The sequence below is a fragment of the Hibiscus syriacus genome, unplaced genomic scaffold (assembly GCF_006381635.1).
Source record: "Hibiscus syriacus cultivar Baekdansim isolate YM2019G1 unplaced genomic scaffold, ASM638163v2 tig00111027_pilon, whole genome shotgun sequence".
In the NCBI taxonomy this organism is placed as follows: domain Eukaryota; kingdom Viridiplantae; phylum Streptophyta; class Magnoliopsida; order Malvales; family Malvaceae; genus Hibiscus; species Hibiscus syriacus.
Window position 1 is genome coordinate 2,123,063 of NW_024062960.1, and position 27,027 is coordinate 2,150,089.

Genomic DNA, 27,027 nt, shown 5'->3' on the forward strand with positions numbered 1-27,027 from the left:
CTGAAATCAACACATCAATAGTTATATAGGAGCTTGCTTTTACCATGAGCATGATGGCTTGGCATATCATTTCGGAGTCCAAGTTGAGATGATCTTGGTTGATCCCTCCATCACAACATGTGTGAGGACTATTGTATATCGTTAGTTCCCATATATTATTTTTCTCTTCCTCTTTGATACGCAAACCATCCAATTGCATCCATTATCACGTTGGACACAGTGACAGACATACTTTTCGGTCGTAGAGCGGTCGACTCTGGACTGAACAAAATTACGGATATTGTAATTTTTAATTGTCATCATCTCTTCTTCTTTGCTTGAAAACTCCATTCCTAAATATAACTCAACATTCATGGCTGATTAGTTAAATCCATAGTCACCGATATTAGAGACATAGCCGTAAATTCTGGCCCGTACATAGCACCATAGTCAGCTTCATACATGTGTGTTGAAAGTTCAGTGTGTACCACATTTGTGGGAACTTCATCTAAATCATCATCATCATCATCATAATCGGAGTCTATGTTAAACTGTGGTGATTCTTGGTGAACGAATAGTTCATTCTCAATACCATCCACACCTGGCTCACGAAGTGGTTCTTCTGGTGGAGATGAGGGTTCCTCAACGCTGTCCACATTTAGATCGAACAACCTGGTACTTGCATGCCTTCCTCTTGAACTTGAAGGCATATTGACATTGAGATCGAAGAAGCTCGTAGTAGAATGCCACCCCTTGGAGGTTGAAGCCATCGTGTTAAATGGAAACCACACAGATTGTTGTGTCGATGACATCTCCATATTTAGATCAAAGAAATTGATAGATGAATGGTTTCCCCTTGAACTAGACACGATGTTGCCATACGGATTGTTTGTGGACCCACCTCGGTACAGATCGTAAGGAGTTGCTAATGAATGTCTCCCCATTGAACTTGATGGGATGGTATCATGATGCGGATTTCCCATTATGGCTTTAAAATCATTATACATTACTGTAGTTGAGTTGTCAACTTGATCATCTTGTTGAGCCAGCTCATAGTGGGAGCATAATGACATACCCCGAATAACACGTACTTTAACAAACTTTGCATACATCTCCGTATCGGCGTCTGAAAAATGATTTTGAGAATCAACCATCATCACAAAATCATCGCAACATCATCATTGATCAATAGTTCGAACGCTGTATAAGTTAACGAAAACACTAATGTTGGAAATCTATACTGAAGCGATGACAATCTTCTAGTACTTCCAACATGAACATTCATTGAAATCTTCGCTATCAGCTCCTCAAGAGTTATGTTTCTCTTGAATGATATTTTAACAGAATGATTTGATGCGAACACAACGCCGGTTTCATCTTCCCGAATTTCTCAATCATAGTAAACAATAATTGAAATTTGAGTCATTCTAAGAATTTGAAAGATAGACAGTCTTATATCTGCAAAAATAATAGTTGAAATAAGTCTAATTAAACAAATAATATATAAATTAAAATATAACGCAATACAATATTTAAAAATAAACGTAAATATTTTAAATAATATAATTTTATATTATTACCGTATCGGCAAAAATGATTCGACGTATAATCTCGTTTTCCAATTTTACAACCACAAAAAATAATAGAAAATAATTAGTACAATATTTTTTTTCAAATAATCCTATATAAAAAATATTATATATTAAAAAAATTACCTTACAACGAAAGATCGAACGAACTTGTGAAGCAAAGATAAGAGAAATTGATGGGTGATGTTTACGGGTTGAGAGAATCTTATTTATAGCCGAGGAGAAAGTTTAAAAGTCGGGAAATTCATATACAATCATGATTCGTGCCTTTCTGGCGTGTGTGTTAAACTTGCAAAAAGACGTTGATGATGATCCGCGCCTTACGCTGATGTGGCGCCAGCTGGAATAAGGCGCTGATCATCATCCACGCTTTACCACATGTGGCGCCACATCAACGTAAAGCGCGAATTATCATCCACGCCTTTCTGCAAAGTGTGCTAGATCGCTAAAATTTTATCAAACGATGTCTGACATGTAAATAAAAAAAGTAAGGTCATTTTCGGTAAATACGCCCAACATTTAAAATATATTATTCACGCTTCTAGAAACTTGTCTTCAACTCCATCCCTCTTCAACTATTATTTTAATACCAAGGTTTCAGCTGAAAACATGTCTTAAACACAAGCATAAATATAGATATTAAAGTGAAACATGGCAATAGTACCCACCGGCCTCAACCTCTGTCTGTCCCGTTTCAACCCTAAGCAAATGATGATCCCTACCACATTTCGTCGTCAACAAGTTGTATCAGACAATCATATCTACTGTGCTGCGTCGTCCACCGCACGCGTTTCTTGTTCGGATCAGCCGAATGACGGAAGGCGTTCGGCAAATTACCAGCCGACTATATGGAACTACGATTTCCTTCAGTCCTTAAACAATGATCAAGCCGTGCGTAATTAACCTCAGCCCACTATCTATCTCCCTTTCTTTCCTTGTTTGATTAACTATTTGGTGCTGAATTCGCAGGATGTCATATACAAAGAGAGAGCAGCGAAGTTAGAGCAGGAACTGAGGTTTGCTATTAATGACGAAGATGCAGAGCCTGTGAACTTGCTTGAATTGATTGATGACATCCAACGGCTGGGGTTGGGGCATCGCTTTGAGATGGATATCGATAGAGCCTTGCGGAAATTTGTGTCTTCGGACGACGGCGGTGTCGCGATGGAGGATAATCTGCATGCAGCAGCTCTGAGATTCAGGCTCCTCAGGCAACATGGCTACGGGATCTCTCAAGGTAAGCGTTTTTCTTTCTTGCTTTTTTTTTTTTTTTTTTTGAAATACTCTCAAGGTAAGCGTTGAATCATTTGAAAATGGAACTTTTTTTTCAAAGTTGCATTGGTGTTGATAAATTGTCCGAATGCAGATATCTTTAAATCTTTCAAGGACAATAAGGGAAACTTCAAGGGATGCCTTCATAAGGATGTCAAAGGAATGTTGAGTTTGCATGAAGCTTCACATCTTGCCTTTGAAGGAGAAGATCTTATGGACGGAACCCTACAGTTTTCACGAATGCATCTCAGGGATTTACATGGAGTTAGTAGTTCCGAAATATGTTTATTAGAACAGGTGAGCCACGCGTTGGAGCTCCCTTTGCATCGTAGAATGCTAAGGCTAGAAGCTCGGTGGTACATCGAAACTTATAGCAGAAGCGCTACGGTAAATCCAACTCTACTCGAATTAGCCAAGTTGGATTTCAACATGATGCAATCAACGCTTCGAGAAGATCTTAAAGAGATGACTAGGTAAGACAAATCATAATGAACCATTTTGTTTATCACTTGCAGCTTTGACAACATCGCTTTCATGAATGTTCGATTAGATGGTGGACAGGTACGGGGCTAGCGAGCAAGTTGAATTTCGCAAGGGATAGGATCATGGAATGTTTCTTTTCGACTATCGGACTGGTTCCGGAACCCAAATTCAGGAATTGTCGAAAAAATATAACCAAAGTGGCTTCCATGGTAACTATAATCGATGATATTTACGATGTTTATGGCACGATGGATGAACTCGAGTTATTTACCGATACTGTTCAAAGGTGGGATGTATGTACTGCGAAAAATCTTCCCAAGTGTATGGAGCTATGCTTTCTTGCCCTGTATAACTCTGTTAATGAGATGGCTTACGAAACTCTTAGAGATCACGGACAAAACATCATCCCATACTTAACAAAAGCGTGGACTGATCTATGCAAAACATTCCTGAAAGAAGCAAAGTGGGAACACAGTAAACATGTTCCAACATTCCAAGACTATCTTGACAATGCATGGATATCTGTGTCTGGACATGTCTTTTTAGTACACGCCTACTTTTTACAAACTTCAAGCATCACTGGCGAGACACTTGACAGCTTGGAACAATACCATGATGTCCTTCGTTTTCCATCCACTATATTTCGACTCTGCAATGACTTGGGCACTTCAAAGGATGAGTTGGAAAGAGGTGAAAATGCGAACTCGATAACATGCTATATGAAGGAAACCGGTTGCTCGGAGAATGTGGCTCGACAACATATAAGTGATTTAATCGACAGTTATTGGAGAAAGATGAATAGATGCCGAGTTGATGGCTCCCCATTTGCAAAACAATTATTAGAAACAGGTATTAATCTGGCTCGGATTTCCCAATGTATATACCAACATGGAGATGCCCATGGATGTCCAGATAATCTGTCTAAGAACCGAGTTCGATCATTGATTGTTGACCCTATTTCTATCGACTAAGGAATAGTTTCATAAGTTGTGCATCTTTGTCTAAGAGGCGAAGGTAGGGGATGGCTGGTCATGTAACCCCTCAAACCGATGCGGATAACTCGATCCGATCTGGAGTGTCACATTAGGGCCACCGAAGCGACCCACTGTAAAAATCTTGGAAAATTTAAAACTTTTGTCAAAACATGTAACTCATAAAATGATTTATTAGTATGCAGAAATAAAACAGATTTTCAGACTCAAATATAAAACAAAATACAATTACATGTCCCCTAATCACATGTACCATACTCTGCAAACAACACCAGAAGAACTCCCTTACTGAAGTTGATAGATGCACTGGTACAATTCTTTTAACCTGCAATGGTGAGTAATATAGTGAGCTTCGGAAAAATCAGTAATACAGAACTACCAGATGATGTTGAAGAACGTGAAGATACAGATAAACATATATTTCCTTATTGGTTCATATATCTATAGATTTTTAGGCTGAGCTGATGTCTCATTGATATCTCAGGTAGTAACAGATAATATTCAGTTCAGATGGAAATATTTCAGATGTCTAGGTTCATGAGATCAGAATAGGTTATCTAGTGTGTTCCCTCAAAACCAATGAAAAGATATAGATCTTTTTAAAACATATTTTTATTTATCAAAAACCATAGTAATCCCTCCAACCGAACACATCATAATGTGTAGGTTCCCCATAACCATACACCCCTGCACAATAGTAAGGCCCTGAGCACAAAGCCGAGGAACTTGCAAATATACTTCCTCCAACAATACTCACAAATAAAACATTTACCGTCAATAAACGAAGATATAAAAAACAAAACATAATTTAAATCAAATATCATAACAAAATTCAGGTCAAGAATCAAAACAAAATTCATATAAGATGCATAACAGAATTCAAATCGGAAATCAGATAAAATATTCATATGAGTAGGGAACACACTAGAGTTTCCATATATTATTCAGAGATTTTGAATAATCTTATCGGGCGGAGAAACACAGATCTTCAGTTTACCGATAGAATGGCGGAAGTTAGAATCACTATTGGAAGAGTTCATTAACTGACAAAATCATCATTTATTCAGAATATGATTTATCAGGATCATCTTATTCGGACATTTTTCGAAAGCTCTAAGTAATCATAAGGGTATTCAGAATCCTTTACATCTGAGTTACTTGTGTTTTCATACATGACCAAAGTGATTTGAGCTGATAAGGAAGAATGAAGATTCAGGACCTTTACAATCTATGTCGATTGATCGGATTATTGAACAACTCTTAGATGAATAGTTCCCAGAACTAATGCTTGTCGACTAGTCAATTCATTGTCATTCCAGGGTATTTACTCTTTAATACCATAAATTCGTGTTCATAGATAATCTTCAGAATCATCGCTGAATAGATCTTCCAATCTCTTTATTTTATTTCCACTCTTCCACAATATTATGAAATGCTGACGTGCTTGATTTGTAGTTCATAACCCAGAACGACAGTACATCATGTAAGTTCATAAACATTCACAGACTCGTCTAAATCACTTATTTAGTTCTCAATCATTGAGCTTACTTAAATTACTTAGTAGTCAAGTCTGTCCCAGTTGCTTCAGATTTTTCCAGAGTAATTCAGACGTTTCTGAATTTCGATACATATTATACTTCCGTTCAGTTCAATTTAGTATTCGTAGTTGAATTATCTAACGAATATCCACTTCTTAGTGTCGAATGCGATCTAGAGATTGAGATGAGCTGAGTACTTTCAGAATTATCATCGATCCAGACTTGAGGAGATGAACTAGGATTCGAGTGGTATCTATGTTATTCAGGTACTGACATAGCATTAGCATTGGTCAACTCACTTAAGTTGAGTTCCATAACTTTTAAGGGTAGTACAACACCCATGTTTATTTGGATTTCTTAATTAATCCAATATATTTACTCAGTCTAGGCCATAAGGGCATTTTAGTCATTTTGGTACTTAATGTTTTTCTATTCATTTCAAAGCTTGAGGATATCTATTCATTCATGGACTTGGTGATATTCTTGAGTTATTTTCATTATAGGGGTATTTTGGTCATTTTACAAATCTAGGATATTTCAATCCTTTTCTTCTATCCGATCTTATTATTTAATTCAAATTTATCATTTACTGCAGTCATTTCCAACAATTATGTCAAAAGAGCATCCTCGATAAATTATTCCTTAGATATTTACTCATAACTCGGAGATTTATGGATTATAAGGAATTTTCTATATAAACGTGTGAACTTAACGATAAAACTAGTAATTCATCAATTTAGGCATGAATTATTGACTATTTTTCCCTCTCAAGGGTAATCTCGTAATTTTTTAACCATATAATTTCGGTATTAAAACTCTTAACAAATATAATTATAATTTAGAGATTCTAGAGTTAATCGCTTTCCCGGATAATCTCTAAACTTTAAATTATTCATTATCAACTTCTAGTATCTTGTACAAGCCATCTTGGGTTTAGAAATCGGTTATCCAGATTTCCTAAGCAAAACTAGTATTTTCCATACGCACCAGTAGTTTCATCAGATCAATATGTCGTTATAAACTTTTTATCCACTTCCAGGGTCAATTCTTGTCTTTTTACAATATAAGGGTATTTTTTTAATTTTACCTAATCGAAGTATTCTTATAATTTATCATCTAAGCACCTTTAATGAGATAAATTATAATTTACATATTTAGGATTGATTCTTTTATCGCTCAATCACAGAACTTGTAATTCAATAGTCTTAACTAATTTATCACTTAAACTGTATTCGGTTCGAATCCATCTATAATCAAACATGCATAATAGACCAATCATATACATTCATGCATTTTTATCCACTTCCAGGGTCAATTCTTGTCTTTTTACAAGATAAGGGTATTTTTGTAATTTTACCTAATCGAAATTTTCTTATAATTTATCATCTAAGCACCTTTAATGAGATAAATTATAATTTACATATTTAGGATTGATTCTTTTATCGCTCAATCACAGAACTTGTAATTCAATAGTCTTAACTAATTTATTACTTAAATTGTATTCGGTTCGAATCCATCTATAATCAAACATGCATAAAAGACCAATCATATACATTCATGCATTTATCTATTATCAACATGTTCCATAAAGCATAAAGAGGTAGTAATGTATTACTTCGGTTTTCATGCCATACCGATCTACCATTTAAACTCTATTTGATCGCCCTCGAACTTGAATTTCAACTTCTAATAATTCATCGGATAAAAAGCAACCGAATTTACATCAGAAATGAAACTTAAATGAGAAACCATATTGAATCCAAAGGTAAATCACTGGAAAACAGCTTACTGGGTGCGAATTTGGCAAAACGGACTTCCGATTCAGACTCAGGACGTCGAAAAACATAAAATATGACTTTTCAAAAATTTTGACTTTCGAGCTTCCAATCTTTCTCTCACGTTTCCAAACCATCTCAATTTTGAATTTAAATCCAAATAAATTTCCCTCACCATAAAAATAACTTATTAGAAATCCTTTTTCATATAAGGGGGCCAAATTGATAAAATTAAGACTTTATGGGATCAATTTAATAATTAGCTACCAAGGTTAGTGACCAAAATAATTTTATTAAAACCAGTTAAGCCATGATCATAATAATTTGAAAACTAAAAGACAAGGTTAATCTTATACCAAACTTGGATGACTTACCTTGTAATTATCCCTTTTTCACTTCCATCACAATTTTCCAATTCCACGTGCTTGAATTTCTTATTCCTTTTCTTCTTTCCTGCGATATTTCCCCTTTAAATTATGTGTTGAACTGTCCCCAATTAAAAAAAGTTATTAGCTATCCAAATTCTACACCGATTGTTATCTAGCTAAAACAATTCGAAAAGTGAAAATCAAGTGGTTAAATCACAAACCAAGGATTGGAATCAAGGGTAGGTGGCAAAACAAAAGAATCCTTTTGAATCCCATCATCTGAAGGAGGTGGAGTTGAATCCTTCAAACCATACAGCGACCCATAAAGGAGTCGTGAAGATCATTAACTCGCTCAAAACATCCCCGATCGTGGGTTTCCTTAGAATCTCCAAAAGAACTGAACCCAAAGCCATCTTTAAGCATATGTTTATAAAATAATTTTAATAATTTTATCTTGAATAGCACCCTAGCCTAGGTGACAAAGACAATGACTCCATTATTGCATAAGGACATGGGTTTCAATCCCACCTAAAAGTTTTTTTATTATCACTAAAAGGGAGGGGCAATCTCAAGCTTGGGTCCTTGAACTTTCAGGAATTTCAAAAATTACCATAAAATTTTTAGAATCATACAATTTGGTCTCTATAAATATTTACCCCAACTTCAGGGTGTGTTAATTCTCCCCTCCTTAAAAGAATTTTTCCTCGAAATTCATTCATGTCACAGAATTGTAGAAATGGAACTTCCATCAGTTCTTTCATATCTTTCAGTAGCTTTTACAGAAGTATTGATACTCTATTAATCCTTAACCAGTTAAGTATACATTTCTTCAGAACTCTCCCTCATTCCAATAAAATAATCAGAACAGATTTATTTTTGTGGAATCAATTCAGCCTTGGTTACGAGAATAGACTTATAGAGCAATAACATATCCCAATTTCATTTCTGGAGTTGGATCGGAATTTCTCAAATGAGTAACTCTCACATAGTTCGTGAGGACTTTACAGAATTCAGATAAATGTTACTGGTATTCTTTTATGCAAAGGTAGAGTCTTAATGGATAAAAACTTAGGTTTGCTCGTTATAGATAGGGACTCAACCTTGGAGTTCCGGCTTAAAGAGGTACGATTGTAGTCTAGGGGCATGTACTGATCAAACATCTTTTGACATTCGACTGGCCGGTCTATCTTGAAAATTTTGACTCAAACCAAAGCTCTGATACCACTAAATGTAACATCCTCAAACCGATGCGGGTAACCCGATCTGATCTGGAGTGTCACATTAGGGCCACGGGAGAGACCCACTGTAAAAATCTCGGGAAATTTAAAACTTTGGTTAAAACATGTAACTCATAAAATGATTCATCAGTATGTAGAAATAAAACAGATTTTCAGACTCATATATAAAATAAAATACAATTATATGCCCCCTAATCACATGTAACATACTCTGCAAACAACACCGGAGGAACTACCCTACTGAAGTCGATTGTTGCACTGGTACAATTCTTTTAACCTGCAATGGTGAGTAATAGAGTGAGCTTCGGAAAGCTTAGTAATAGAGAACTACCAGATGATGTTGAATAACGTGCAGATATAGATAAACATATATTTCCTTATTGGTTTATATATCTACAGATTTTTAGGCTGAGGTGAGGTCCCATTGATATCTCAGGTAGTAACAGATATTATTCAGTTCAAATGGAAATATTTTGGATGTCTATGTAACAACCTGTAAAAATGAGAAAAAATAATATTTATATTGGTTTAATTTGGTGAAATTGGGGATTAAATTAAAAGCTTTGAAAACTTGTAGGCCATTTTAGAAGTTGAAGGAAATTTAGGGACCAAGCCCTGAATTCCTCCAAGATGTGTCGGCAGGTTTGGTTATAAACGTGTTTTCTGATTGAAATCAGAAAACACAAAAACATTTTTCTTAAACTTTCCATCCTCCCGCAACCCTACTTTCAAGCCCGATTTCGACTTCGTCCTACCTCCGATCGTCAAATTCGTCAAATTGAAACCACCATTGTGTTCATCTTTGACCCATAAACAAAACCCAATAAACTAATTATACCGAAACGCTGCCAAACACCGTGAATTTTGAGTCAAAGTCTCGACATTTTTTTAACACCACCACCGAGAAAATCTTAAATTCATCTCCGATCGTTGATACGTTTTCGACACCTCCCGCACCATCGTGTTCCTTGTGTCGTTCTGAGTCCGACAGTGTCCTCCTTGTCTCCGTAGGCGGTGGCACGTGAGGAGGTGAAGCGGTCAAAGTTTTGGCTGAGTTGAAATCGAGCTCTCTACCGTTCAAAATTTTGAACTGAGCTTGGTAAGTGACTCACGCGCCGCCCTTGCACGCCTCACGCGCCGCCCCTGCACGTGGAGGAGCTGCGAAATGAAGATTTGGCATTGTTTGATCGGCTTGACTGGTCTGAACCGATCTGAACCGATCCGAACTGGGTTGACCCAACCTGACTCATTAACCCGACTCGACTCGGGTGCTATTTTCATAAATATTTTTAAAAATGGTGTTCGTTTCGTAAATATTTTTAAAAGGGTGTTAGTTTCGTAATTAATATCTGTTAGGGTGCTATTTTTGTAAAAGTTGAATGTTGATTGTGAGCACCATTGACCAGAACTTTGACCGGCATTGATCGGCTAGTAAACGACCGTTGACTGTTTTCGGGTATACCTATTTTGACATTTTTCGACGTCCTGAATCAATTTCCGAAGTCCATTTCGACAAATTCGAACCCGAAGGCCTCCAAATCGTTAGTCAAACCTGTTGACTTTGACCAAGAATTCGAATTTTTGAAAAGTCATATTTTATGTTTTTCGACGTCCTGATTTCGATTCCGCAATTTGTTAGGTCAAATTCAAACTGGAAAGCCTCCAAATTGATAGTCAAACCCAGAAAATGCATATATACTTAAGAGTTTTAGCTTTGAATAATTAAATAAGACTTGAGACTGATAAATTATTATTGTTTGAAGGTATAAGAGACTCTCTTGATCATTCGACAGCTCGACCCAGCTCCACTAGATCAGTTAAACCACGTGTGCCAGTATTCACTCGTATGACCCATAAATTTTATGATTTCAAAAATTAATTATGTTACCCAAAAGTAATATGGTGTTATTATGAATTAGGTTTCAAAACTGTAGCAGAGCGTGGCGAGGCCAACAATCACTAGATCTACTATTTGAACCTATTATCGAGGTGTGTTCCATATGTACTGCTTGATTGCTTTATCTATTTTGAAATATGGTACATTGACAGCTATGGTTTAATGTTGTATTGATCCGCCTATTTACTGGTGATGGTTTATGGACTATGACTGATATATGATTATTGGTATGTGATAACATTGATTATGGATTTATGGAAATTATGCTTACTGTATAAATTATATTTTTGAAATACTGATTTTGGGTTGGATTGCATTACGGAGGTACAACTCTGATCAAACTAGTAAACTTTACGGACCTAATGTGAATTTTGGGTAGGCTCTCAGGCTCCAAGATGTTCCATTAGGTTGGCTTCCTTTGCTGTGTGCTTAGGGTAAGCCCTACGGACCTAAGGATGTAGGCCCCAATACCTATCCTTAGGTGGCTTCCTTTTTGCTGTGTGCTTAAGGTAAGCTCCATGGAAGCAATTCTGGGGAACTGCAGATGGTGTACAGGAGAAGGTTTTAAACTACGAGTTTCAAAAGTTAAACTTCATTATGATTTTATGATGATTTACTAAACTACTACTCGTTTATAGTACCTACTATGATTTTATTGTACTGTTGGGACACACTGAGTCTAGCTCACTTTTCGAAAATGTTTTCCCCTTTCAAATACTGTTGGTTAGATACCCCAGATCAAGCACATAGAGGATCATCATATCTCTTGAAGTACATCTTATTGTAATGTTTTTATATTTCAAGTTGACTTTATTTTGGTAACATGGGCCTTTATTTTGAAATATTTATTTCAGTAATGACTATTGCTTTCGCTAATGATATTTGGTTTATGGTGATCCAAATTTTACGTCATGTTTTAAATTAAATTTTAACCTTTTATTTTAATATTTGTGGTTTGAATTTTTATATAGTATAAATTATTATATTTTATAAATGTCATTGAAACATGATTTTAATTATCAGATAATGTTTTAGAAAAATCTCTTTAAGAATTATTAATGAAATCCGCTATACTTAGTTGAAACGCATAGGTTGGGTTTAGGGGATTACATTTAATTGGTATCAGAGCTTTTGATTTTTAAATCTCGGACTGTGTATGAGTCCAAATTGAAAATACGGTTTTGAAGTATTTTATAAAACAAGTTACTAAGGCCATGTCACAAAGTTTTTACGGTTTTAACTGTGTTCGAGACTCCAAGTGCTTATCTAACCCTAAGTTTTATCTTCTGTAGTAAATACGAGATTTACCAAAATGAGTGCTAGATGTGAACGTCGAACTAGCCGTGGATTAGGTTGAGTGGCTAGATTTATAGACCCGATCGATGAGATTCGAGTATATCCCCCACCTCCGATAGGTGATCATGCTCCTACGACCCCGACGAATTTACCTCCTGCCACTGGTATTGGCATGACTACACCGATCATATGAGCAACTGATAATGAACCTGATTATACCAGAGTTGCATTTGATGAGAATTTTTGTAGACAGTTTCTACAATTCATTCAAGGAGTGGTCAGAGCTGCTGGTGTTGGATCCGATGTGCCTATTTCTCAGACTCTGATCGCCAATAGAGTCAGAACTTTTAGAAGACAGATTGGTGGAGTTCCTATTGAAGCAGAAGATTGGCTCCAGGATACTAAGAGGCGTATGGATCAATTGGGTTTGGACCCAACTAAGAGATATTTGGGGGCAATAACGATGTTAGATGGAAATGCTCACACATGGTGGGAATCTGTGGTCAGTAGTGTTCTGAATGATCGTTTGACGTGGGATTTCTTTAAGGAGCACTTTAGGAGCCGTTTCCTGGGAGAGCGTTACTTAGTTCAGAGACGATAGCAGTTTCAGGACATGGTTGACTATTTCAGAGTATGAGATAGAGTTCTTGAAATTGCTAAAGTATAGAATCAGTCTAGTACCTACCGAGAGAGATCCATGCCGTAAATTTTCCCTTGGACTCATATACAAGCTACGTAGGCAGGTTATTACCCACCAAGATGAGATTTTTGATGTGCTGGTAGGTAGAGCCAAGGATGCTGAGGAGATGGAAGCTTTAGCTTATGGTAGAGAGTGTGTTGATCGAGAGTGGCCTGGGAAATTTTCTGGCCCGAACGAGTTCTCTGCACGTCCTGAAAAGCAGAATCGTACTTCAGGTCATTTGAGAAGTAATACCAGTTCTAGGTCTACAGCATCTTCACCTTCAGTTGTCAGTCGATGTGGTTCCTCATCATTTTATCATTGGCCCCTCTGTGAGTATTGTGGTAATCAACATAGAGGAGAGTGTAGTAGTAAGAAGATGGGTCTTTGCTATCAGCGTGGATCTAGTGGTCATTTTCTGAGGGATTGTCCACAGCTAGCTTCATCTGAGCAGACTGCTACTCAGACTCTTATGCGTTCTCAGACTACAGTACAGATCCGAATTAGAAATCGTAGTCAAAGAAAGGCTCGAGGATCAACGTCTAGGGCAGACAGTAGAGCCCGACCTCAGCAGAACAGAGCGCCAGCAGTTTCTAAGGCTAGACAGCCAACTTTGGTTGATGCCACTAGACGTCGGGACGACAGAGATGAGCCTGAGGTTATTGCAGGTACATTTACTATTTATTCTATCTCATACTTTGCATTATTGGACAATGGCTCCACCCATTCTTATGTATCGAGTTCAGTATCTCGAAACCTTCAGATTCCGATTGAGAACACTGATAATACTATTACGGTTACAAGTCCAATAGGACAGACAATATTAGTGAATAAAGTATTTTCGCGTTGTCCACTGGAGTTTCAGGGAGAAATTTTTCTCGCAGATCTTATAGAGCTTCCTTTAGAGGAGTTCGATCTAATTCTTGGGATGGATTGGTTGAATAAACACAAGGTAAATCTGGATTATGAATACAAGAGTGCTACTCTGAAGACTTCAGATGGTCAGACTGTTGTGTTAATTGGTGAACGTCGCGGCTATCTATCCAATATAGTTTTAGTTATGGAAATTAATCGTATGATCAGGAAGGGATATGAGACTTTCATTGCTTGTATTTTGAACACTAAAGGTTCCTTGTCCATGATCGAGGAGATTTGTACATATAGCGAGTTTCCTAATGTCTTTCCGGATGAGTTCCCTGGGTTACCTCCTGATAGAGAGGTAGAGTTTGAGATTGAGACTTATCCAGGATCTGCACCTATTTCCATGGATCTTATCGCATGGAATCAAAGGAACTTAAGGAGTTGAAGGTCCAATTGTAAGAATTATTCGATCGAGGTTTTATTTGGCATAATACCTCACCATGTGGAGCTCCAGTTATGTTCGTGAAAAAGAAGGATGGGTCGTTAAGGCTATGTATTGACTATCGAAAGTTGAACAAGATGATGGTAAAAAATAAGTACCCACTATAGAGGATTGATGACTTATTTGATCAATTACGAGGAGCTACTGTATTCTCTAAGATTGATCTTCGTTCAGGGTATTATCAATTGAAAGTTAAAGGGTCGGATGTTGCAAAAATGACCATTCACACTAGATATGGTCATTATGAATTCTTAGTAATGCCTTTTGGTTTGATGAACGCTCCCGTAACTTTCATGTATTTGATGAATCGTGTGTTCTGGCCATATTTGGATCAATTTGTGGTTGTATTTATTGATGATATTATGGTCTATTCTCGGACGAAAGTAGAGCATGACGATCATTTGAAGATCATTCTACGGACCTTGAGAGAGCATTGTCTATTTGCCAAACTAAGCAAGTGTGAGTTTTGGCTTCAAGTAGTGTCGTTTCTGGGGCATATTATTTCTGCGCGAGGTATTCAGGTTAATCCAAGCAAGATCGAGGCTATTGTGAATTGGAAACGACCCAAGAACATCTTTGAGATCCATAGTTTCTTGGGTTTGACTGGATATTATTGACGTTTTGTCGAGGGCTTCTCGATCATTGCTGCTCCTTTGACAAAGCTGTTAAGGAAGAACGTGCCATTTGACTGGGGCGAGGCACAACAGGAGAGCTTTGATAAATTAAAGGCGGTTTTGACTCAAGCACTAGTGTTGATTCAACCAGGGTCCGGGAAAGATTTTACAGTGTATAGTGATGCTTCACACTCAGGACTCGGCTGTGTTCTAATGCAGGAAGGTAAGGTGGTGGCTTATGCATCCCGTCAGCTACGACTGCATGAGTGTAATTATCCGACTCATGATTTAGAGTTAGCAGTAGTGATTTTTTCCTTGAAGATCTGGAGACACTATCTTATGGAGAGAAGTGTTACATTTTTACGGATCATAAGAGTTTAAAGTATCTTCTGACCCAAAAAGAGATTAATTTGAGACAACGTCACTGGCTAGAGCTTCTAAAAGATTATGATTGCATGATTGATTACCACCCTGGTAAAGCTAACATTATAGCGGATGCTTTGAGTTGAGCGATAATGGGGTTAAGGTCTTTAATGGCCAGGATGAATTTATGATGATGACACTTTATTAGCAGAATTGCAAGTTAAGTACCTTGGTTGATGAGATCAAAGTTAAGCAACCTCTTGATAGCTCATTGCTTTCTATTTTTGAGCAAGTGGAGCAGGGGACAATCTCATATTATACCCTTGATCAGAATGAAGTTTTATTCTTTAAGGGTCGATATTGTGTGCTTGATGATGCTGAGTTGAGGCAGATTATTCTTAATGAGGCTCACAGTAGTCCATATGCTACGCACCCCGGTGGAGATAAGATGTACCAGAATTTAAGAGTGATGTATCATTGGGTTGGCATAAAGAAGGACATCTCGGATTTTGTGGCTAGGTGTTTGACTTGTCAGTAAGTTAAGGCAGAACATCAACATCCAACATGTTTGTTACAGCCTATCAAGATTCCTGAATGAAAATTGGAGTGTATTACTATGGATTTTTTACTGGCATACCTATGACTCTTTCGAAAAAGGATTCAGTTTGGGTGATTGTTGACAGACTTACAAAGTCAGCTCACTTCATTCATGTGCGGGTAAATTATACTTTGGACAAGGTGGCGAGATTGTATATTTCAGAGATTGTCAGATTGCATGGTGTTTCATTGTCTATTATTTCTAATTGAGATCTGAGATTTACTTCGAGATTTTGGAAAGCGCTACATACAACTTTGGGAAAAAGATTGGATTATAGTACATCCTTCCACCCATAAATTGATGGTTAATCTAAGAGAGTGATTCAGATTTTGGAGGATATGTTGCGGGGCTGCGTAATTGATTTTTGTGGTAGCTGGGAGAACTTTTTGCCTTTGGCTGAATTTGCTTATAATAAAAGTTACCAGACCAGCATTCGTATGGCACACTATAAAGCACTCTATGGGCGTAGATGTCGTACCCCGATTTGTTGGACTGAGTTGCGTGATAGGAAGACGTTGGGACCTGAGTTAGTGCGAGAGACGAAGGACATAGTCAGATTGATCTGTGATCGTCTGAAAGAGGCATTTGATAGGTATAATTTTTATGCATATCAAAGGAGAAAAGATATATAGGTTGAGGTTGGAGATCAGGTATTTTTAAAAGTATCACCCTAGAAGAAAGTATTGAGATTTGGGCATAAGAGTAAATTGAGTCCAAGATTTATTGGACCATTTCGTATATTGAAGAGGGTAGGACCTGTTGTATATCAGCTTGAGTTGCCTTCCCAGCTCAGTCGTATTCATGATGTTTTTCATGTATCAATGTTGAGGTGATACCGTCCAGATCCAGGTCACATTATTCAGGTTGAGGAGGTAGAGATGAGATCTGATTTGTCATATGAGGAGGATCCCATTCAGATCTTAGAAAAAGATGAGCGAGTTCTTCGGAATAGGCGTATCCCAATGGTAAAAGTTCAATGGAGTAATCGAGGCCCCTCTGAAGCTACTTGGGAGACATTGGAGTCAATGGAGGCTCAGTTTCCTCAACTTTTCTCATAAGGTAAATTTTGAGGACGAAATTTCTTGTAGAGGGGGAGAATTGTAACAACCCGAAAAAATGAGAAAAAATAATATTTATATTGGTTTAATTTGGTGAAATTGGGGATTAAATTAAAAGCTTTGAAAACTTGTAGGCTATTTTATAAGTTTAAGGAAATTTAGGGACCAAACCAAACCCTGAATTTCTTCAAGAAGTGTCGGCAGGTTTGGTTATAAACGTGTTTTCTGATTGAAATCAGAAAACACAAAAACATATTTCTTAAGTTTTTCATCCTCCTGCACCCCTACTTTCAAGCTCGATTCCGACGTCATCCGACCTCTGATCATCAAATTAAAACCACCATCGTGTTCATCTTTGACCCGTGAACAAAACCCAGTAAACCAATTATAGCGAAATGTTGCCAAACACCGCCAAACGCCGTGAATTTCAAGTCAAAGTCTCGACACTTTTTTTAGTACCACCACCGAGAAAATCTTAAATTCATCTCTGATCATTGATCCGTTTTCGACACCTCCCACACCATCGTGTTCCTTGTGTCGTTCCGAGTCCGACAGTGTTCTCATTGTCTCTGTAGGCGGTGGTGCCTAAGGAGGTGAAGCGGTCAAAGTTTTGGCCGAGTTAAAATCGAGCTCTCTACCGTTCAAAATTTTGAACCAAGCTTGGTAAGTGACTCAAAATCGCTTAAAATAATTTTTGAAAAAAAAATTCGAGAATTTTTAGAGACCGAAAGAGGCCCCACGCGCCGCCCCTGCGCGTGGGGGAGCTGCGAAATGAAGATTTGGCATTGTTTGACCGGTTCGAACTGGTCTGACCCGACACGACCCAAGTGTTATTTTCGTAAATATTTTTAAAAAGGGTGTTAGTTTCGTAAATATTTTAAAAGGGTGTTAGTTTTGTAATTAATTTCTGTTAGGGTGCTATTTTTGTAAAAGTTGACTGTTGATTGTGAGCACCATTGACCAGAACTTTGACCGGCTAGCAAACGACCGTTGACTGTTTTTGGGTATACATATTTTGACATTTTTCGACGTCCCGAATCCGTTTCGCCAAATTCGAACCCGAAGGCCTCCAAATCGTCAGCCAAACCCGTTAACTTTGACTTTAACCAAGAATTCGAATTTTTGAAAAGTCATATTTTGTTTTTCGACGTCCTGATTCTGATTCCGCAATCTGTTAGGTCAAATTCAAACTCGAAAGACTCTAAATTGATAGTCATACCCGGAAAATGCATATATACTTAAGAGTTTTAGCTTTGAATATTTAAATAAGACTTGAGACTGATAAATTATTATTGTTTGAATGTACAATATACTCTCCTGATCGTTTGACAGCTCGACCCAGCTCCTCTAGATCAGTTAAACCACGTGTGTCAGTATTCACCCGTATGACCTGTAAATTTTATGATTTCAGAAATTAATTATGTTACCCAATAATAATATAGTGTTATTATGAATTAGGCTTGAAAACTGTAGCAGAGCGTGTTGAGGCCAGCAATCATTAGATCTACTATTTGAACCTATTATCGAGTTGTGTTCCCTATGTACTACTTGATTGCTTTATCTGTTTTGAAATATGGTACATTGAAAGCTATGGTTTAATGTTTTATTGATCCGCCTATTTACTAGTGATGGTTTATGGACTATGACTGATATATGATTATTGGTATGTGATAACATTGATTATAGGTTTATGGAAATTATGCTTACTGCATAAATTGTATTTTTGAAATACTGATTTTGGGTTGGATTGCATTACGGAGGTACATCTCAGATCAAGCTGGTAAACTTTATGGACCGAATGTGACTTTTGGGTAGGCTCTCGGGCTCCAAGATGTTCCATTAGGTTGGCTTCCTTTGTTGTGTGCTTAGGGTAAGCCCTACGGACCTAAGGATACAGGCTCCAAAGCCTATCCTTAGGTGGCTTCCGTTTTACTGTGTGCTTAAGGTAAGCTCTATGGACGCAGTTCTTGGGAACTGTGGATGGTGTACAGGAGAAGGTTTTAAACTACGAGTTTCAAAATTTAAACTTCATTATGATTTTATGATGATTTACTGAACTATTACTCGTTTATAGTACCTACTATGATTTTATTGTACTGTTGGGACACACTGAGCTTGGTTAGATACCCCAGATCAAGCACTTGGAGGATCAACATATCTCTTGAAGTACATCTTATTGTAATGTTTTTATATTTCAAGTTGATTTTATTTTAGTAACATGGGTCTTTATTTTGAAGTATTTATTTCAGTAATGACTATTGCTTTGGCTACTGATATTTGGTTTATGGTGATCCAAATTTTACGTCATGTTTTAAATTATATTTTAACCTTTTATTTTTATATTTGTGGTTTGAATTTTTATAGTATAAATTATTATAATTTATAAATGTCATTGAAACATGATTTTAATTTTCGGATAATGTTATAGAAAAATGTCTTTAAGAAACATTAATGAAATCTACTAGACTTAGTCGAAATGTATAGGCTGGGTTTAGGGGGTTACAGTCTAGGTTCAGGAGATCAGAATAGGTTATCTAGTATGTTCCCTCAAAACCAGTGAAAAAATACATATCTTTTTAAAACATGTTTTTATTTATCAAAAACCATAGTAATCCCTCCAACCAAACACATCATAATGTGTAGGTTCCCCAGAACCATACACCCCCTGCACAACAGTAAGGCCCTGAGCACAAAGTCGAGGAACCTGTAGATATATTTCCTTTAACAATACTTCAAATAAATCATTTACCATCAGTAAACGGAGATATCAGAAAACAAAACATAATTCAGATAAAATATCATAATAGAATCTATGTCAGGAATCAGAACATAATTCATATCAGATGTCAGAACATAATTCAAATAAAAAATCAGATAAAATATTCATGTGAGTAGGGAACACACTAGAGTTTCCAAATATTATTAAGATATATTGGATAATCTTATCGGGTGGAGAAACACGAATCTTCAGTTTACCGATAGAATGTCGGAATTTAGAATCACTATTGGAAGAGTCCATTAACTGAAAAAATCATCAGTTATTCAGAATATGATTTATCAGGATCATCTTATTCGAACATTTTTCGGAAGCTCTACGTAATCAGAAGGGTATTCAAAATCCTTTACATCTAAGTTACTTGTGTTTTCATACATGACCGAAGTGATTTAAGCTGATAAGGAAGAATGAAGATTCAGGACCTTTACAATCTATGTCGATTGATCGGATTATCGAACAACTCTTAGATGAATAGTTCCCAGAACTAATGCTTGTCGACTAGTCAATTCATTGTCCTTTCAGGGTATTTACTCTTTAATACCATAAATTCTTGTTCATAGATCATCTTTGGAATCATCACTGAGTTGATCTTCCAATGTCTTTATTTCATTTCTATGCTTCCACAATATCATGAAATGCCAACGTGCTTGATTTATAGTTCATGACCCAGAAGGACAATATATCATGTAAGTTCATTAGCATTCCCAGACTCATCCAAATCACTTATTTAATTCTCAATCATTGAGCTTACTTAGATATTTAGTAGTCAAGCCTATCCCAGTTACTTCAGAGTTTTCCAGAGTAATTCAGACGTTTTTGAATTTCGATACATATTATACTTCCGTTCAGTTCAATTTGGTATTCGTAGTTAATTTGTCTAACGAATATCCACTTCTTAGTACCGAATGCGATCTAGAGATTGAGCTGAGCTTAGTACTTTCAGAATTATCATCGATCCTAACTTGAGGAGACGAACCAGGATTCGAGTAGTATTTATGTTATTCAAGTACTGACATAGCATTAGCGTTGGTCAACTCACTTAAGTTGAGTTCCATAACTTTTAAGGGTAGTACAACACCCATGTTTATTTGGATTTCTTAGTTAATCCAAGATATTTACTCAGTCTAGGCCATAAGGGCATTTTAGTCATTTTGATGCTTAATATTTTTTTCATTCATTTCAAAGCTTGAGGATATCTATTCATTCCTGGGCTTGATGATATTATTAAGTCATTTTCATTATAATGGTATTTTGATCATTTTATAAATCTAGGGTATTTCAATCATTTTCTTTCGTCTGGTCTTATTATTTAATTAAAAATTTATTATTTACTTCAGTCCTTTCGAACAATTATGTCAAAAGAGCATCCTCGATAAATTATTCCTCAGATATTTACTCATAACTCAGAGATTTACGGATTATCAGGAATTTTCTATATAAACGTGTGAACTTAAAGATGAAACTAGTAATCATCGATTTAGGCATGAATTCTTGACTATTTTTCCCTCTCAAGGGTAATCTCGTAATTTCTTAACCATATAATTTCGGTATTAAAACTCTTAACAAAGATAATTATAATTTAGAGATTCTAGAGTTAATCGATTTCCCGGATAATCTCTAAACTTTAAATTATTCCTTATCAACTTCTAGTATCTTGTACAAGCCATCTTAGGTTTAGAAATCGGTTATCCAGATTTCCTAAGCAAAACTAGTATTTTCCATACTCACCAATAGTTTCATCATATCAATATGTCTTTACAAACTTTTTATCCAACTTCCAAGGTCAATTATTATCTTTTTACAATATAAGGGTATTTTCGTTATTTTACCTAATCGAAGTATTCTCGTAATTTATCATCCAAGCACCTTTAATGAGATAAATTATAATTTACATATTTAGGATTGATTCCTTTATCACTCAATCACAGAACTTGTAATTCAACAGTCTTAACTAATTTACGACTTAAATCGTATCCGGTTTGAATCCATCCATAATCAAACAGGCATAATCGACCAATCATATACATTCATGCATTTATCCATTATCAACATGTTTCATAAAACATAAAGAGATAGTAATGTATTACCTCGGTTTTCATGCCATACCGATCTACCATTTAAACTCTATTTGATCGCCCTCGAACTTGAATTTCAACTTCCAATAATTCCTCGAATACAAAGCAACCGAATTTACATTAGAAACGAAACTTAAATGAGAAACCATATTGAATTCGAAGGTAAATCACTAAAAAAATAGCTTATCGGGTGCGAATTTGGTAAAGCAGACTTCGGGTTCATACTCAGGACGTCGAAAAACATAAAATATGACTTTTCAAAAATTTTGACTTTCGAGCTTCCAATCTTTCTCTCACGATCCCAAACCATCTCAATTTTGAATTTAAATCCAAATAAATTTATCTCACCATAAAAATAACTTATTAGAAATCCTTTTTCATATAAGGGGGCTAAATTGATAAAATTAAGACTTTACGGGATCAATTTAATAATTAGCTACCAAGGTTAGTGACCAAAATAATTTTATTAAAACCACTTAAGCCATGATCATAACAATTTGAAAACTAAAAGACAAGGTTAATCTTATACCAAACTTGGATGACTTACCTTGTAATTATCCCTTTCTCACTTCCATCACAATTTCCTAATTTCACGTGCTGAAATTTCTTATTCATTTTCCTTTTTCATGTGATATTTCCCCTTTGAATTATGTGTTGAACTGCCCCAAATTACAAAAATTTATTAGCTATCAACAAAATCAAGGAAAACCCAATTCTACACCGATTGTTATCTAGCTAAAAATAATTCGAAAAGTGAAAATCAATTGGTGAAATCACAAACCAGGGATTGGAATCAAGGGTAGGTGGCAAAGTAAAAGAATCATTTTGAATCCCATCGTCTGAAGGCGGTGGAGTTGAATCCTTCGAACCAGAACAAACAATAAATATTCATCTGCCTATATTTGCCCACTTCGGCTTTCATGCCATCCCACCAAAACTCTGATCAATACAACGATCCATAAAGGAGCCATGAAGATCATTAACTCGCTCAAAACATCCCCGATCGTGGGCTTCTTAGAATCTCCAAAAGAACTGAACCCAAAGCCATCTTTAATAACAACAAAAACAAAAACATATCCCATATGCAATGGGGTAAGGGGGAGATAGGTTAGTAGGTTGCCCCCAACGCCAGGTTAAGAGTAGCTTCCATGTAAGACCTCCGGCAGTCAGAAAATTAAAAATAAAGATAAAAAATAATGCATGTATAAATAAATAAATACATAGTTGAACAATCTTCAAATGCAGAGAATGATACACAGAAGTCATCGATAGCAATCTACGATAAGGAATAAAGTCAAATGGGTTAAAACCTAAACTAAGGCAACACTAGTCCTCTACCCTAGTTCTAAGCCTTCATAAACTCCAATGACCGAAACGTATAAAAAGTAGAGGTCAATGGAAATTACTACAAAGGCAATTAAAAAGAAGATAGAGATGCTACACCCTATGGTTGTGACCCACACTACTCGGCTACCCTGGTCTTAATTCTTCATACTTTCCTATCAGACGTTATGTCCTCGGTAAGGGATAATTCATTCAAATCAGATCTCAAGCAGTCTACCCACTTCCTCCTTGGTCGTCCTCTCCTTCTAGCACCGTCGACTGTAATCGAATCTACCCTTCTGATCGCATCCGACGGTTGTCGCCTAAGGACATGCCCAAACCACCGTAGTCTTCCCTCCCTCAATTTTTCGGATACATGCACCACCCCCAAGGACATCCTAATTGTAGAGTTTGGTGTCATGTCCCACAGAGTCCTACCACATATCCATCTAAGCATTCTCATTTCTGCGACCTCCAACATCTTTACGTGATCCTTCTTGATTGCCCAACATTCTGATCCATACAGTAGCGCTGGTCTTTTTGCCATTTTATAAAATTTTCCCTTAAGTTTTAGAGGCACCTTCTTGTCACACAAGACTCCAGTAGCAGCCCTCTACTTTAGTCATCCTGCCTTTATACGGTGTGAAACATCATCATCTACACCCCCATCTTTATGTATCATAAACCCTAGGTACTTGAACTAATCATTTGAGGGGAGAACGTGTTCTTCGATGCAGACTTATACATATTTATCGTTTTGGTTCCCACTGTGGTTTGAACATAAATACTCTGTCTTTTCAATATTGATCCTTAGACCTTTTTCTTCCAAAGCAGTCTTCCAGGTAGCCAGTTTACTATTCAGCTCATTTTTTGTTTCAGCAACTAGCACAATGTCGTCAGCGAAAAGCATACACCATGGAACACCGTCTGGTGTCGCCCAATAGATGTCGTCCATAATAAAGGCGAAGATGTAAGGGCTAAGAGCTGACCCCTGGTGGAGTCCGTTTTCCACCGGGAATGCCTCGGTGTCGCCAACTGTAGTCCTGACGTATGTAGTAGATCTACAGTACATATCACGAATCGCCCAGATATAAGCAGTTGGGATCCGTCTCGTTTCCAAGGTCTTTCAGATCGTATCGCGGGGTACGCTATCATACGCCTTCTTAAGGTTAATGAACGCCATGTGAATATCTCTTTTTCCCCCCTATATTTCTCTATAAGCCGTCGAAGTAGATGAATTGCCTCCGTAGTAGACCTGCTTGGCATAAAGCCAAATTGGTTTTTCGAAACCCTAGTAACCTGTCTCAACCTAGCCTCTATCACTCTTTCCCATAGCTTCATGGTATGACTGAGTAGTTTAATACCTCTGTAGTTACCACAATGTTGGGGATCTCCTTTATTCTTATAGATTGATATCACCGTAGACTCTCTCCACTCCTCTGACATCTTGGCAGTCTCTAAAATAATATTAAATATGTTGGTCAACCACTTAACTCCCTCTTCTCCTAGGGTCAATCACACAGTGATAGGAATTTGATCTGGACCGACAGTTTTGTTCTTCCCCATCTTTCTGAGGGCCATTTTGACTTCCTCAATCCCGATCCTACTAGTATGGCAGTCATTGGACGTAGTATGATGGTTGGCTGACCCATCAACATTACTATCTCTACAGGGAGAGACACCATTATTAAATAAGCCAAATAAGTAACTACCCCAAACCCCCTTAATATCATGATCTTTCACTAAAAGAACACCATTATTGTCCTTAATAAACCTAATGCTACCTAGATCATTTTTCCTATTCTCCCTGGATTTTGTAAGCCTGATGATTCTGTTTTGTCCTTCCTTGGTGTCTAATCTCTTGTACATTTCCTTGTATGCCTTATCCTTTGCTTTATCCACTATTTTCTTGGCTTCCCGCTTTGCCTCCTTGTATCTTTGTTTAACTCTTGATCTTTCTTCATCGTCGTTGCATTGTAGCAACTCCTTGAAGCAAGTTTGCTTTGTCTTTACCTTATTTTGGACTTCATCGTTCCACCACCACGATTCTTTATGTTTCTTGACCTTCCCTGTCGACAACCCAAGGGTGTTTTTGCTCACCTCTCTGATGGAATTTGCCATATTTTTCCATAACATATATGCATTATTTGAGTTTGTAGTACCAAAACCTGTATAAGACAAAACCTTACTCCTAAATTCATCAGTTGTCGCTCCATGTAAGTTCTTCCAAAGGATCCTAGGTTTACCTAGTTTAGCCCTCCTATGTGTGCTCCGCCCATGGCGTACGCAAACCAAAAACATTTCAAGCCAAGATGTAGTCGATTTGGGTACAATGTCCCCCGCTATGGAACGTAATCAAGTTCGCATCTCTTTTGTTAAAGATTGAGTTAGTGACCACCAAATTATGTGCAGTAGAAAATTCAAGCAATGTATGCCTCTCCTTGTTCCTACTACCAAAACTGAAACCCTCATGAACACCGTCATACCCGTTGATTTCACTACCTATATGGCCATTGAAGTCTCCCCCTATGAAAACTCTTTGGTCCTCCGGAATGCTCCTAAGTACATCTAACGAATCCCAGAAGCAACATTTTCCCCCCTCCCCTAGGCCAACTTGTGGGGCGTAGACTGAAAGGATATTCACCACTTCCACTCCATTATTGTAGAAGGACACGGGTTTCAATCCCACCTAAATTTTTTTTTAATATTATCACTAAAAGGGAGGGGCAATCTCAAGCTTGGGTCCTTGACCTTTCAGGAATTTCAAAAATTGCCATAAAATTTTGAGAATCGTATAATGTGGTCTCTAAAAATATTTTCCCCAACTTCAGGGTATGATAGGTCATGTCACTAATGCATCAACGTCTTCAATCTTTGTTTATTGGATAAATAGGATCATATATTTTATCATTTATTTGATAGTATGGCAACCTGCAAGATATTGGGTGAGACTCGAATATATTGGTTTCATTTTTGTGGTAATTTCTGGTGTATGTCAAGTATAACTAGTTGTCTTGTTAGTTGAATAGTCGTCGTTGGTTTTCGCTATTTTTTGTTGGTACTTCTTTAGGAGTTGATTCGGAGCTGATCAGTAGGATTCTAAACGCTATAGTTAAAGGAATTGTGGAGTTGTTTTTCTTTATGGATCCTCTTGGGAATCTCTTTATATCCACTATATGTGGATTTTTAAATAAAATAAAATATTTGCATTAAAAACCTTAAATAATTAAGCAATTATGATCAAATTATTATTTTATAACTTTTTTAATATTACCTATGGTATTTGTTAGGAATTTAAAGGAAGAAAAAAATACCCAAATTAAAATCAATATAAAATAAGATAAGCATAAAAGACTATTTAACGTGGAAAAGACAATATTTAATATGGTTTAGTGTTCCTTAGCTTCACGGATGAGAAGAATAATAATCTAATATAAATGTAGAGATCATGAAGGATATAAATATATGGTAGCACATGTATCCCAAAACTCGGTATCTAACCAAATCTTGTTATATCCCAAAAGACTTTCCCAATATTCCTATGAAACACGTCTCTACAATGTGAATCCTAAAAGTTACAGAGATTATAAAAGGATTACATATTGTCTAAATAATTATCTCTCATAAAAGAATAAGATGTACTGTCTATTTATAGAGTCAAATACTTGGTCACCAAGAAACATAATTTCATAAGATTTCTTGTATCAAATAAACATTTACTAATAAAATAAACACAAGTACCAAATAATAT

The 27,027-nt window shown here is 36.7% G+C and overlaps 1 protein-coding gene across 1 annotated transcript; it reads left to right on the forward strand.

Moving 5' to 3' along the window:
• The first annotated feature begins 2,219 nt into the window (after positions 1–2,219).
• Positions 2,220–4,317, forward strand: LOC120150921 (probable terpene synthase 12). Its single transcript, XM_039163512.1, has 4 exons — positions 2,220–2,459; positions 2,538–2,805; positions 2,935–3,313; positions 3,391–4,317. The coding sequence occupies exons 1-4, from the start codon at positions 2,220–2,222 to the stop codon at positions 4,292–4,294; spliced, it is 1,791 nt and encodes a 596-aa protein (XP_039019443.1). The 3' UTR covers positions 4,295–4,317.
• The last annotated feature ends 22,710 nt before the right edge of the window (positions 4,318–27,027 follow it).